This window comes from Lolium perenne, chromosome 2, assembly GCF_019359855.2.
Source record: "Lolium perenne isolate Kyuss_39 chromosome 2, Kyuss_2.0, whole genome shotgun sequence".
Lineage (NCBI taxonomy): Eukaryota > Viridiplantae > Streptophyta > Magnoliopsida > Poales > Poaceae > Lolium > Lolium perenne.
This window is the reverse complement of record NC_067245.2, coordinates 191345092-191359034: the sequence shown is the minus strand read 5'-3', so window position 1 is coordinate 191359034 and position 13943 is coordinate 191345092. Positions and strand designations below refer to the sequence as shown.

The window sequence follows — 13943 nt, the reverse complement described above, 5'->3', positions numbered from 1 at the left end:
TCTCCAATGAAGGTCGCCTAATCAATTCATCTCGTAGCTCACCAATGGCGTGAAGGACAATATGAAAATATCTACTAACGGTTTCACCGGACCTATCATAATTGGTGCCAACCAGCCTATTTCTAAGGTTATGTCCAACGGTGTTCAAGAACATTGCTACTTGCTGCTCCACACACATGTGTATAGTGTCAACAAGCAAGCCACGAGTCCTAAATAGGTGGCAGAATCTGAAGAAAGGTGCTCTTCCTAGTCTAAGCATGTTCACACAATTTGTATCATTCTTCCAAATTTTATTGTTAAGATACTCAATTCTCATCCTATCCCTCTCCTCTATTGGCCCATATGATATGTTAAGACGTTCTTTCCTCTTCCTTTTTCTAGAATTAAGGATCAAGACCATCATAGATATTGCCATATATGCCGCAGCTGCCCAAACTAACATCTTCTGCCTCTTTTTCATCTACAATGCAACAGCAAAACAATAGTTTGAAGTTCACAAGGGCAAAACATAAATGGTGAATTTTCAGATCAGATATATATGTGAATTTTCGGATCAGAATTTGAAGGTAATCTATGTGAGCATCAACACTAGAAGGTTAATTTCGCACAGTATATGCAACATGACTGATGTATTTTCGGATCAGATCTAATGGTGTGCTCACCTTCAGATTGAATACAACGAGGAGGACTGGATGTTGTGCTGCAGGTCGTACGTGGTTGACTGCTTGTGCTCCTTCTTCTAGCTCGGCCCGTCCCCTACCTTGCCCTCGTTCTCCTCGCTCCGCCTCACCCCATGCCCTCCATACCAACCAGCGGCCCAGCGCCTCGCGCCCCGCAGGAGGATGGAGACAAGGCGACGTGCTGGCTGAAGGGGAGGACGAGCACCGCCGCCGCCGATCCGTTTCTCCGCGGAAACCGCCGCCGCCGCCGCCGCTGTGCTACAGGTGAGAGGAGAGGGTTTCCAACGGGGAGGGAGTGTGTTTCGCGTGAGGTGAGAGAGACAGAGGTGACGCGAAGAAGTGGGATGAGGAGGTTCGGTCGATTTCACGGGATCTGTCCATCCTAATTTTTGGACGAATATTCGCTATCCATGGACGGTTCCATCCCTTCCTTTTACAACCAAACGTATCTGAATCGGGTACCATCCCATCCCATCCACCCCATGGTTCGGAACCAAACGCACGCTAAACTTGTGTAGTTCTGTATTGCCTTAGAATTGAATTTCCGTTTTTTAGATGGAGTATATAGTAGTATCTTTTCTTCTGTATTTCTCTTGGCAAATGCTAAGCCATGTACAATTTATACTCACTCCATTTTAAATTACTTGACACGAATTTTGTATCACCTACTTTGCTAAGTCATGTTTCGTGAAACCTTGTGCCTTTTTTCCTGCTCAGGAAAGAATTAATTATGGTTAATTATGTGTCATTAACATATACGTTAGTGGTAATTAGCATTCACGATTTGGTCGGTTGTGGGATATTAACCTGCTAGAACGTGGGATTAACCCCATGTCATGTGCAGTAGCAATATAATGAGGAGGACAACCTCGACTTCTCCCAACAAATCACATCTCCTTCTACTACACTTCTTACCCGGTTATTATGCCAAATGTGGGTCATCGTTTCTTGATATCTTTCAGAGTCTTCAAATGGCAATTTATATCGTTGACTCGTGTTCAATTTTTATAGTTTCATAATTTAGTGTTAATTCATACTTTATCAAATTGGTATAGATAAACTAGATACATTTTGTTAGATGAAATCTGTCAAAATCACCTACAAAGCTTTTGCATCCACTTCAGTCATCATCGAGGAGACATATATACCAAATGTAGACACATGGTAGGCTGCAACACAATTGTCGGTGGTTATGATTTTGTACAACATCAAAGTACAGGGCATGCGCATGCAACATCAAAGTGTTGTGCAATAGTGCAGCTTCACCCGCCACGTGGTTAGCTGATGAAATGCACAGAATTGGACTAGTGCACACTCATTGCTTCAGTTTTGGTCTATATAAGTTGCAGAATGCATGGACGTTTCTATGAAGCTCTGTGAACATAGTGTTCTGAAAATCTCTAGCCTTGTTGAGTTCACACTTCAAGTACATAAATATGGTTATTAATTAATGTCTCGTTGGTTTCAAATGATGGAGGTTACGCATGGGAGGCATTGGGACACATGATGATTGGGTGTATGAAGTTGCTTGTTATGACAACAGATGTGCTTGAGTTTACCTCAAAGTTACACGGATGATTTTTGAGCCGGCGTCGGAGATCAAAGGTCATCACAGACTTTTTGTAGACAGTGAGGAGTGCTTCTGTAACCAACTATGTAGCGATCGAGTCGAGGGCCGTAAGAATTGTGCTTCTATATGTACGAATTGAACGAGTAACCTCACGAGGCGGCAAATCTTTCAATTACTCTTCCAAGGTTGCCCTTGAAAACTGTATCTATTTTTATATTTTGTTTGTAAGCACCATGTGGCAATGTAACCGATGTATTTAAATAACAACAGTACGGCTAGAAAGCTATCATTGTCAAATAATACAATGGAAGTCTAACCAAAATAACGATCAAATATCTTTTTCTATAGATATAAAGTTTAACAATTGTATAGTGACGACGCAATAGAATTATATGAAGGCGAAACATGATGCATTGTTTCGACTCATAGGTATAGATTATCAATTATGAAAAATGCATAAAAACGTATTTCAAAGTGTCAAAAAATTGAAATAAAAAGTTCACGTGTACATTTGCATATTATATTCGGCACACAAAAGTTTTTTGCAAAAGACATAACTGGCCATGAAAAACGTTATTTTCTCCCAAAACTTTGTGTGCAAAGTGGTTGGGGAAGTGGATGTACAACCCAGCCATCTAGATTTAAGTCCCTATAGACACAGATTTAGGTTCTTATTATTTCAAAAAAAAAACACGGTAGGGGCTTCTACTACCATATTCTTTTCAAAACAAACTTTGTGTGCAAATTAGAATGTGGGGATGTACTTTTTTGTGTTTGGGATTTTAAACATTTTTCAAATGCCTTTTTAGAATGTGGGTGCATCTACACCTATAACCTAAAGTGACTTTCCCGAAGGACCAACCATAAATGGGAGAGCAAGGAGATGATATGGTGTGCGAGTAATTCCATTATTTATATTATGAGAATTAACATGTGTTTAGATGGTTAGCTGAACGGCTCTATGCTATCGCATGCCATTTTTTTTCTACTGAAAACACCCTATGACATTTTATTATATCTGAGCAAGTTTAAGGAAAACATAGCAATGTGTGTGGTTAGGCATTTGTCCCAGAAATTACAAAGAGACCCCTCCATAAAATAAAAAGAAAATACATTCAAGTCCACATAGAGCACGGTCTTCTCCATTGCAAATCGTCATCCCATCTCCATAGCAGTAACAACGGAAGGAAGACTAAGTTCAGCAACATCAAACAAGCTTTCCCAAGTTTGCCACCATGGGCTTTGAAAACCCCAAGAGTCTCTCGTCGTAGGGGGTGTGGTATCTGGATCCCGGAGTAAGAGCATTGGAATGGGGATCTCCCCATTCACATTAGGCCACCCCACCATTGCCACCGTACAAAGAGGAGGAGAAGAGGAGGAGCACAAAAAACCTCGACAGGAGAGGGGTAAATAACCACCCCTTAGAGCATATCTAATAGACCCCTTATTTTTCTGCCCCTTAAAACGCGAGTAGAGGCCCCTGTATCCACTTTTGCTGGCCGAAAACTCGTCCGAGCTAGCAGACCCCGTATCTCCACCCCGTAAAACAGAATCCTACGGAATATTTTTTTTTCAGCGGCGGCGCGCGGGTGGCTATGGCGGCGGCGCGGGGAAAGCAGTTGGGAATTCTGAAATGTCCGCGCGCCCTAGTGAAATTGGATGAGGGGTTGGCCCTGTATTCAGCCTCCCACCCCGTACAAGGGGCGAAGAGCCGCCCCGTAGCCAAAACTGTAAAAAAATCGATGCGGAGGCCTGTTTTACGGGGTCTGCTAGACGGCTGGGTAGCGCCCAACCCCTTATTTCGGCGGTTATTATACGGGTTTGGCCCTTTTAAAGGGTCTGTTAGACATGCTCTTAGCAGCACAAAATTCCTAGACTCGACGCGGAATGTACCAACATGCACCACGTAGTTCAATCAAATCCAGCGGAACTTAACCTTCATGCGCTCTCCGTTAGCGCTAGATGCACACCGAAGCAGGGACAAAAGCGGGAAAGAACTTCATTCCAACTCCAAAACGTCGCTGCCGCCTCGCCGTCCCAGGAGAGATGGTGAAACTAACTAGGAGAAAGAAGGGAGGCTGGAGTATTAGCGTGAACAGGTAATTCTTTCTTGTGGCCCGTGGTTTGCACGTTTGGCACAGGTCAGGTAATTCTTGTGGCCTTTTATGTGTCCGGCCGTGTGCGAAAAAAATTCTATGGACGAGAGAGCTCCAAGATTAGCGCTACAAGTCAACGTGTCAAAATCCCAGGAGGGGCCCTAGGAGGGACGCCGTGCGGCCCTCTCCCATAGAATTTTTTACCGGCCGTGTGGTTGCCAGCCAGGCGACTCGGTGGTGTGATCAACTGCTTCATTCGCGAAAAGTTCGCCAAAAACGGGTTCCACGACGACGCCATAGCGACGATAGCCGTCGCAGGCAGGCAGGCTGCCGCCAAACCATTCCTTCCGAGAAACCAACAAACAACACCGCACCGCACGAGCGCAAGCGCGCGCGACGTCGACCCCCACCTTGAGGTCGGCACGGCACGGCCGGTTCCACCGGATCCCCCACCACCACCATTTCGCCGCCGCCCAGCACGGAGCGTGGCCGCCTCTCATCAAGCGAAAGCAGCCGATTCCGCCGCGCGCCGCCGAACCCCTCCTCAATCATTCCCCACCAACCAGCCATAGCAACCGCCCCCGTGCCCGATTTGGCCGCGGGCGATCGCTATGCGGTGATGCCGCCGCCGCCGCCGCCCTGCCCCGCCGGCGCGGGCGTGCACGCGGCCTGGACGCCGCGGGCGCTGGCCGGGGCCTTCCTCGACCTCGCAATCGTCTACGCCTTCCTCTGCGCCGCGGCGGCCGCCTCCGCGGCGTCCGCCCTCCTCGACCTCCTCCTCGGCCTCCCGCTGCCCTGCACCTGCTCCCGCCCGCACCTCCCCTGCCTCTTCGGCTTCCTCGCCCGCTACCCCGCCCGCGTCCTCCACTCCATCGCCCTCTCCCTCCGCTCCCGCTTCCCCTTCGCCTCCGTCCCCACCTCCTCCGACGATGACGACGAAGAGGACGAGCTCGTCGACGCGCAAGAGGACGACGTCAGGGATCTGAACCGCGAAGCGGCGGCGGACCAGCAGCGGCAGGAAAACGTGCGCTCGGCGCTGCAGCAGGAGCTGGACAAGGAACGGAGCGCGGCGGCGTCGGCGGCGGAGGAGGCCATGGCCATGATCCTGCGCCTGCAGAAGGAGAAATCCTCCCTCGAGATCGAGGCGCGCCAGCAGCGCCGCACCGCCGACGAGCGCTGCGCCTTCTACGAGGACGAGGTGGAGGAGCTCAGGGACATCCTGCTCATGCGGGAGCGCGAGGCCCGATCCCTGCAGAAGGAGGTCGAGTCCTACCGCCGCCTGCTCGGCCTATCCGTCGACGGCGACGACGACGACGACGGCGACGAGGTGATGATGACGCCGCACAACTTCTTCTCCGAGGGCGATCCCAGCTCGTCCAGGTCGGCCGCCAACGATTCCGCGTTTAGCACCGCGAGGAGGCCCTTCGTGCGCGAGGAATTGCTGTCGCCCATTCGCGTCACGCATCCCCTGGGCGGGTACCAGGACACTTTGCCTGTTCAAGTTCCTCCTCTGGGGGAACAAGCTCCTCCTCCTCTGCTCGGATCCAAATTGGAAGATGATGGCGCGGACACTGTGGTCATCCTCCCCCTCTCCGCCCGGAGCTTGGATTTCCCCGTGTCTGCTCGAAGCCTGGATCAAGGTGGTGATGTTGAAGTTGATGCTGCAGCTGGTATCAAAGCTATGGAAGCGCTGACTGCTGATGAATTTCAGGAGGCGCGTGTTGACAAGATTTGCCATGATTTCGTGCCAACTGAGAATGATGCAAATGTCTTCGATGTCCATGTTGTCGATGATATTTGCTTCACTACTGAAGGTATGTGCGTATGGGGAACTCAATTGATATTTCCTATTCTATCTAGTGCGTGACAAACGCAAGTTCTTTTCTACTGCTATGATAAATCAATTTGTAGTATTCCTGCAATTATTGTTTGGATCTTCGTTGACCTATAGTTATTCAATTCAAGTTATTCTTCGCAGGCATCTTTGTTGATTAGTTTGCCTGAATGTTGCTATGTTAGTTTATTATACAACCCTGCTGGCCTCTGTGTGGTTTCCCTCTGTGAGCTGAATGTTCCCTGTATCATATTTAGCAAACAAAGTGTTATATCTAGTTTTTATGAAAATGGTCTTATACATTTGTACATGCATCCTCTTGACACCCTTGAGCATTTCTGCATGCATCCTTACCTTTGATCATTTTGCTCATGTGTACTCCGGCTGCATTCCATGATCATGTTTATCTCCTATTGTTGAAACATTTTAAGAAACTAATAATGTGGTTATGGAATCATTTTGGTACTAAAAAATAGTTGTTCATATGCAGTTAAAGGCCTGATCGGCCGAAGCTTCTCAGACGCAGCAATGCAAGCAGACAAGTTGCAGAACCGAGCTGCCGCAGATGATCTCTTGGGTAAAAGTCTGAATGCGATTAAAGGTGCACAAGACAAGATAAGGCTTGCAGCAAATGAAAGAAGGCAATCGTTACAGTTGCAGCTCTTGGAGGATATAGCTGACCAACTTCAAGATATCAAAGATGCTGCAGATGCAGGGCGGAACTTGCACTGTATTTCTCCTAAAAGTTCAAAAAAAATCTAGGTCAGTAATGAATGGAATTTCCTCTGTTGGTTTTTCTTTAAACATCATTTCGGATGGTGGCGCATGTACCTTGGAATCAATAATCCAACATTACAGCTGTCTCCCTGGGCAATATATACAAACAATGATTGCATCCTACATTTCCCATATATGAATAATAATACCATGCACTCTGGAATCGTTTTAAGTCCGAATGAGCTGGGATCTTCATCAGGCTCTGTACTTCATGGATGATGGGAAGGAAGAAGTTTAGGGGAAAAATTTACCTCTGTACCTTGTCTGTTTCTTTTGGGGAGACACTAGTGAAATTAACCTATTTATGCATTGCATTTTTTGAGATTATAACAAAGTATAGAAATTAATATTCAAATACATTTTCACACGTAATGGTACGCGCTGTAAGATAGGTATCGAGAAAACATGTCAGAGCTAGATTATGATACCTGACTGGTTTTTAATATTATGCCAACTCATAGCTAGCTGTCATGGTGTTATTTTTCAGAACTCGTTTGAACTTTTTAACTACTTGGGCCCGCTGCTTGCAGATTACAGAGTGCACTAGAATTCTCCAACTAATAAGTAGGATAATGAGTAAATATACCATATATGTATAGTACTGTGCAGTAGTTGGTAATATACCATGTTTGTCTTGGTAATCTACTTAGGTTGATAGTCTAATTAGAGGTTATTAACTTATTATTATGGACTTCTTAAAGGAACCAATCCATAGTTATTGAAATAATACAATAATTCAAGGTTATTTGCATGTGATACAAATACATTACCATTGTGTGTTGTTCCTTGGCCATAACCTTGGGTAGTGTTTGGTTTGGACTTTGGAGTACATGGATGCCCAAGTTTGCATTTCAGAGAAATGTTATCTTTGATCGGACTTGTCCTTCACTTGACAGTTGCGCTCGTCATTCACTCTCTAGTTTATTTTCATGGGCAGTTGATGACCAGTTTGGGTGAATGTTGTTCTTTTGACAAAGTACTGTAGGGCGATTTTGGTCAGAGTCCAAACAAATAAATTGTTGGGCCATGTTCTATGAATTGCAAAGGATACTTACGAAATTTTGGCAACGGACCAATCAAAAACCATATCTGATGAATGTCAAATTTTGCATATCTGGGCTTTTTTACAGTAAAAACTATGACTTCTTCAGTATAATTCTATTGAACAGTTAATACATTCCTAGTACCACTGGAGCATCTGATGCATAAGAGAACCTACCCCCACAATAACAATTCATGCCATTCAACCTAAGTTTAAAACAACTGCTGTTGGCAATTGTTGGATGCAAATGCACTATTGAGTTACTTAAAAACACATCTACAAGCACCTTCAATGAGGACTGCATAGAAATCTAATAACAATGTGTCAATGTCTATTGACGGATTAAATATAGCAGTCTTATAATAGCCAAAACCAAGTTTGGTGATTACAGCTCTGGATCTAATCATAGTGCATAGGTATGAACTATTTTAGTCATAAAAGATTACTCCACAACTATCACAAGTTCTTTCCCCATATTGTGTAGAACCACTAGAACAATGCCCCTTCGCCTTTCAAATTTAGCCACGTGAAAGTTTTATCTATGCCATTGAAGAGAATTTAACTAGCTATATTCTTGCAGGACAGGACAATTTTGCGACGGCAACACCGACGATACTGTAAATATTTGTCTCTTTAACCCTTTTCAGTCCCTTCTGTTGTATTGGTAATGTTTGTTTGTTCTTTTCAATAAAATATGTGGGTTGTTGATGATGTAAATGTAGAGGTTGATTCATTGTTTGTTTGTAAAGTTGTAATCATCAGTTTGTTTTAAACGGATTGTATGTTCTCTTGGAATATGATTGTGTGCTTCGTGTGCAGATAAATGTATTGTATGTGTCTCTGTCAGGCATAAACATATAGCGCGCACGCAAAGGTGTGATTTTTTGCAGTGTGTATATTAGGGATGGTAGTTGATCATAAAATGGGGTGCATGCCGGAAACATAATATTATGTCAATTTTATGTACGTGATGGTACATAAACAGAACGCTTCACCTACCAGCAAACAGGGTTCGGCCATGTGTTCACTAGCGTCTAACGGCCCCCACTACTCCTGATTCTCGCATCAACTGATAGAACGCAAAGTATACTTTGCAGTATGTGTACCAGCCTACCAGGGATAGAAGTTTTCGGTTTTTTTTTTTAAGATGTACCAGGGAAAGAAGTTGATTGCGTGTACGTGATGAATCCTCCCTTACTTTCAGGAAGGTTGCTATACCTAATAAAGCATGGCTGGGGCGCTATGTTCACTTGCTTGGGAAAGGCCCCCATTGTTCCTCCTGCTTCTCGCCCCAACTCTCTCCTAGTAGTACCGCCTTGAGTCTGTTATTGCTTGGAGCTATTTCCGGATAACCTACTAAGCATCTACAGTAGATAATTGAATGTTGCATTATCTTTGATCTTGATACCAGTATCAAATATCAGTGAGCATGAACCGAACAATTAGTCCAGAGGAAATCACATCTTCAGATCCAAACTGGCCAGAGAGTTCGTTCCAATTCTCCAAGAGATTGTTCCTTGTGATCATAATCCATTTCCTACCACACATTACTGTTTTTTCAAGAAGAGCAATTTTCTTTTCATCTCATTTCTCTTCTCACTAGTGAGATTGAAGTCCGGCCCCTACCATGACCGTTTTGCACCTATCATTGCTTGTGCAAGCTAACCAAGCCAGGAACTCCAACTGGCCTAAGCCGCTCATACACATTCAAAGTGAGTCATCACGTTTAGGTTCAGTTTCGGTTATCTGAACGGTGTTGCACCGAACTTACATATGTGCTGCGAGGATTTAGGTGCTGAAGTAACACTTCAGTTAGCCAAACAACAAACCATGCAACACTTGATTAGGAAAACAGGATTATCACAATTCAACGCGAGGTGCATTTGTTTTTTTATTGGAACTATAGCATAGTGCGTACCGAGTGAGATCCGAGTTTTGGAAGTTCATTCAAAGTCCATATAATTACCATCTGAGTTTGTATCACGAAGAAACCAACTTTTATCAATATCACTCATCTCTCACATTCCATATTATTCCAGCCACTGCTTATCATTTAACTTTCTCTTATTGAATGTTTCTTCTTTTACCCAGAGACTAACTGAATAAGTAAATCAGTCTAGCTCTAGATCAAAAGAAGCATCATCATTATCAGATCTACTGCCTCCGTTCCATGAAAGCCGTCATAACTTTGTCTGAATTTAGATGTATCTAGCTACTATTTAGTGTCTAAATACATGCAAATTTAGAAAAAGTTAAAGAGGGAGTAGCATTGATTTATAGTATATCATCGCACAATATTCAGTGACTAACCAGAACACCAAATTATATACATTACTGACTGCAATAGGTTTCTACTTCCATGTTCCATGAACTGCGTCATAGTGATACATAGTAATCCATACGAATATTACAGCAATCAAAGACAAGGTTTCACATATTTACTGATCACAAACTGCAATGTAATACCGTAGAATAGCTGTAACTACCAACATACTTGGCACAATCACAAGCATCTTATGTCATGCAGGCAACCCAGAGTCCGGACTCCAGCTTACTAGCAAGAATCTATTCCTTCTGGGTATGGATGGCAGTCACCGTAGAGACCATGGCGTCGACACCGCACAAGTTTTTGGCATGTGCGCCCCTGCAGATCTTGTAGTACCCGCTCTCACCCCAGTTCTCGCCCCACGAGTTCTTTATGATCCAGTACGGCTTTTCCTTGAAGCGGAGTGGCGCGTAACCAGCTGATCCATAGCCAACCAGGAGAACGCCATGATCCTGATGCTTCCCGCAGATGTATGGGCATGAGACACCACCAATGTATGTCTGCATGAAGACTGCATTGATGCCAACTGCACAAACAGAAGTATGCATAATCAGCAGCAATTTTTTCATGTTATCCCTACGCAAACTGGTAACATCTGACGATACGTATACGCAAATGAGTTGGATCCTTACTTGCAAGTGGGCCATGTTTCACAAGGTTAGCTGCAATTTGATCTTCGTCGACAGCAACAGTACTGAAGTTCTTGACTTGAGCAGCAATTTTAGATTTGTCAAACTTGCAGGTGCCGCCGGCCCCAGTGTAAGGGTAGTCCTTCTCGGTCTCCAAGCCACCCGCTTTCGCAAGATAGCTGAAAGCTGTAGTCATCAAGCCACCATTGCATCCAGCGTCACATGCACGTGGTTCATCTGGGTCACACTGCAATTGATGACAAGAGATTAGCATGTCTTAAGTCAACACCTTCAAAGAGATAAGAATGTGAAACCAGCAGGGATAAATTCAGTACTAGTAATCCGATTGAAATTGTTTGCAAAATAGAGAGATCTTGAGCTTCAATTAGAGAAATGACTTCATTCATAATCAGTAGAAAGATGTAGAAAAATGAGCATACAGCCAGGCCAATGGTGTGGTTAATACACAACAGACAACACAAAGGATTTCTTGCCTCAGCCGCGGACGTTTGAATTTGGGCCTGGCCCAACCAAGATTGATTGTCCTCGCAGCATAGTAGCTTCGTTGTCACTAAAATGTTTAAAACTAAATACTGAGAATTTGGAAGGTTCCGGTAGATATTAGTCAAGCTAGGAGTAGCCCTAGAAAGTATTTTTTTTAAAATCATGCATCTAGATGTGTTTCAGTGTGCATGTTCATTCATTTCGGTGTCTGTATCTACTTCGCATTGAAATCTAAAACATCTTATTACAGGGAACGAACGAGAGAGTACTTTCTAGGGTACAACCAAATGTTTATTGATTTTGCCTGGTACAAAGTGGATAAACCTAATTAATTCAGTGGAGCCATTATTGTCCCTATATGATGGAATGCAGTACATCCATTATCCTAGTACCGGTACTTTCTTACGGTTACAAAAAAAAAACAGATCTATCCGATGAGGAAAAGGACAACATATACAAGAATATCCATGCACCATTCTTTCAACGCAACCTCAGCAAGATTGAAGAATCTGTAGTAGATTTTCCACTCTAGAATAAATCATGGCAATTTGTAGGAGAAGAAGCAGATTGATACCTCGTGGTCGCAGTCGACCATCTGCTGCTCGCTGAGCACCTCGAGCTTGCCGGTGGCGAGGTAGTTGGCGCCCTCCAGCGCCCCCGAGGTACTGAACGACCAGCACGACCCGCACGAGCCCTGCAGCAGCAAGAAAAAAAAAAGCATTAGATAAATCCCGCCTGGTCAACCCGAATCAAAACCACCGGTGAACCACGGATCCTGGATCGGATCGGCGGCGGGCGGACCTGGTCCTTGACGGGTCCGACGGCGCCCTTGTCGCGCCAGTCGAAGTCGTCCGGGAGGCCGTCGGTGGGGAGTGTGGGCGCGTCGTGCGCCGATCCGGCGGCGAGCAGGCCTCCGCGGGACTTGCGGAGGCCGAGGAAGCGGTCCCGGAACTCGGCGGGGGTGAGGTCGGAGAACTTGGTGACGCCGTGGACCGCGGAGGGGTCGAGGCGCTGGTGGCGGCGCGCGCGGCGGAGGTTGGCGGCGAAGACGGAGAGGCGGTGCGCGCGCTCGTCCGCGTCCCGGTACGACTTGCCGAACCGCTGCACGAAGGTCGCGAAGTGCGCCTCCGCGCTCAGCAGCCCCGGCTCGTCGCCCTCCGCGTCGCGCCCGACCACCTGCTGGATGAGCGGGTCCTCCGCCGCCGCCGAGGCGGCCGCGGAGTGGAGGAGGAGGAGGACGGTGGCGGCGACGGCGAGGAGGAGGAGGCGGCGGTGGCGAGCCATGATTGGTGGGTCTGGTAGTATTTTTTTTCTCTTCGGTTTCTTGTTGTGTGTGTGGTGTGGGTTTGGCTCACTGATCCTGGTTTATTTATAGCGAGTTGTTGGTGAGGTGTAGTGTAGGGTGTTGGAGTTGCTTGCGTGGTTGCTTGTTAATGCTTGGGGAGGATGGCCAGCAGCTCAGTGTGGATTACTGTGACCACGACGGCGTCGATGGTGATGTATGGAGATGCGTAGATCAGTCAACTATCCAGGGGCGGTGATATTTTTTCTAACGCAACGAGGATCTCGATGGGGCAGAGCAGTTCCCATATAGTTATCTATGCAAAAAAAAAAAAAATTGATAAACTGTGGTTGCACTCAAAAAAATTGATAAACTGTGGTTGCACTCGTTTCAATAGATGCATTTGATATGAAACATCGACGTTTACTAACTAAAAATTGTGTATCTTTCTTTCTGCAAAATGTAGCCTCATCGAATGAAGTATCCTACTTAACCAAAATCAAGCACCCAAGAGCCCAAAATCCCGGCTCGAAACCAAAGTCATGACCCAACCAACCAAAATGTTGTTGCGGTCAAAACCCACCGGCGGGCAGCGACGGGCAACACAGTAGAGCCGGGAATAACTTAGGGCTGCGGCTGGCCCTGGTCCCTCCGAGCGACGGCCCGCAAAGCCTCTGGTACACACGTCCGATGCTGATGCAAGGGCGTGCCACCTGACCTATACCTGGTCAGGAAGGTGATGGAGATGCCTCGCTTAGTTTCCTGCATGGCATACACGTAAACATTAAATACGAGCCTCGATCGGCTCTCAGGTTATCCTGTGAATCGGCTCAAGGAGCCGATCCACCCATGATTCGTACGAGGTGCACGAATATATGGTGGTCCTGCTTGATCAAGATAAAGCTAATGCGATCTACGACGATTTAGGGTTTTCACCGCATAATCGGATCATCCTACTCACGATTGGGCCTCGCGGCCACGCACGGTGATCGTAAGCCGATCCTAGATAGGGCCTAAAAACCAACACGAGGTTGATCCCCGGAACATCCTGTCTAGGACTAGCAAACGACACCCTACGTGCCGCTGGATCCTCCAACCCTTTGTAAGGCCTAACTATTGCAGATATTAAACTAATCCTTGAAGAACAAGGAGCAACCGTAACGGATCGGATCTACTAAATAATGATCAAGCGGGGTGCCGCCC

General features: G+C 45.9%; 2 protein-coding genes across 3 annotated transcripts; one reads left to right on the top strand and one right to left on the bottom strand.

The window, feature by feature from the left end:
• The first annotated feature begins 4809 nt into the window (after positions 1–4809).
• On the top strand, positions 4810–8831 carry LOC127334214 (uncharacterized). Of its 2 annotated transcripts, none has more exons than XM_051360633.2 (3): positions 4810–6160; positions 6671–6942; positions 8585–8831. In XM_051360633.2, the coding sequence occupies exons 1-2, from the start codon at positions 4966–4968 to the stop codon at positions 6940–6942; spliced, it is 1467 nt and encodes a 488-aa protein (XP_051216593.1). In that variant the 5' UTR covers positions 4810–4965; the 3' UTR covers positions 8585–8831. The 2 variants fall into 2 exon arrangements, with proteins under 2 accessions (XP_051216593.1, XP_051216592.1); XM_051360632.2 differs by having other exon boundaries at positions 4811–6160; positions 8580–8831.
• A 1474-nt stretch (positions 8832–10305) lies between these two features.
• Positions 10306–12773, bottom strand: LOC127334213 (cysteine proteinase 1). Its single transcript, XM_051360631.2, has 4 exons — positions 12260–12773; positions 12033–12152; positions 10958–11201; positions 10306–10851 (listed from the first exon to the last, which is right to left on the bottom strand). The coding sequence occupies exons 1-4, from the start codon at positions 12740–12742 to the stop codon at positions 10565–10567; spliced, it is 1134 nt and encodes a 377-aa protein (XP_051216591.1). The 5' UTR covers positions 12743–12773; the 3' UTR covers positions 10306–10564.
• Positions 12774–13943: the final 1170 nt, after the last annotated feature.

Coding starts and splice junctions, on each gene's coding strand:
- LOC127334213 (XM_051360631.2), bottom strand. CDS start 12,742: ATGGCTCGCCACCGCCGCCTCCTCCTCCTCGCCGTCGCCGCCACCGTC. Junction 11,202..12,032: donor TGGTCGACTGCGACCACGAG/GTATCAATCTGC, acceptor CATCAATTGCAG/TGTGACCCAGATGAACCACG. Junction 10,852..10,957: donor GAAACATGGCCCACTTGCAA/GTAAGGATCCAA, acceptor CTGTTTGTGCAG/TTGGCATCAATGCAGTCTTC.
- LOC127334214 (XM_051360633.2), top strand. CDS start 4,966: ATGCCGCCGCCGCCGCCGCCCTGCCCCGCCGGCGCGGGCGTGCACGCG. Junction 6,161..6,670: donor TATTTGCTTCACTACTGAAG/GTATGTGCGTAT, acceptor GTTCATATGCAG/TTAAAGGCCTGATCGGCCGA.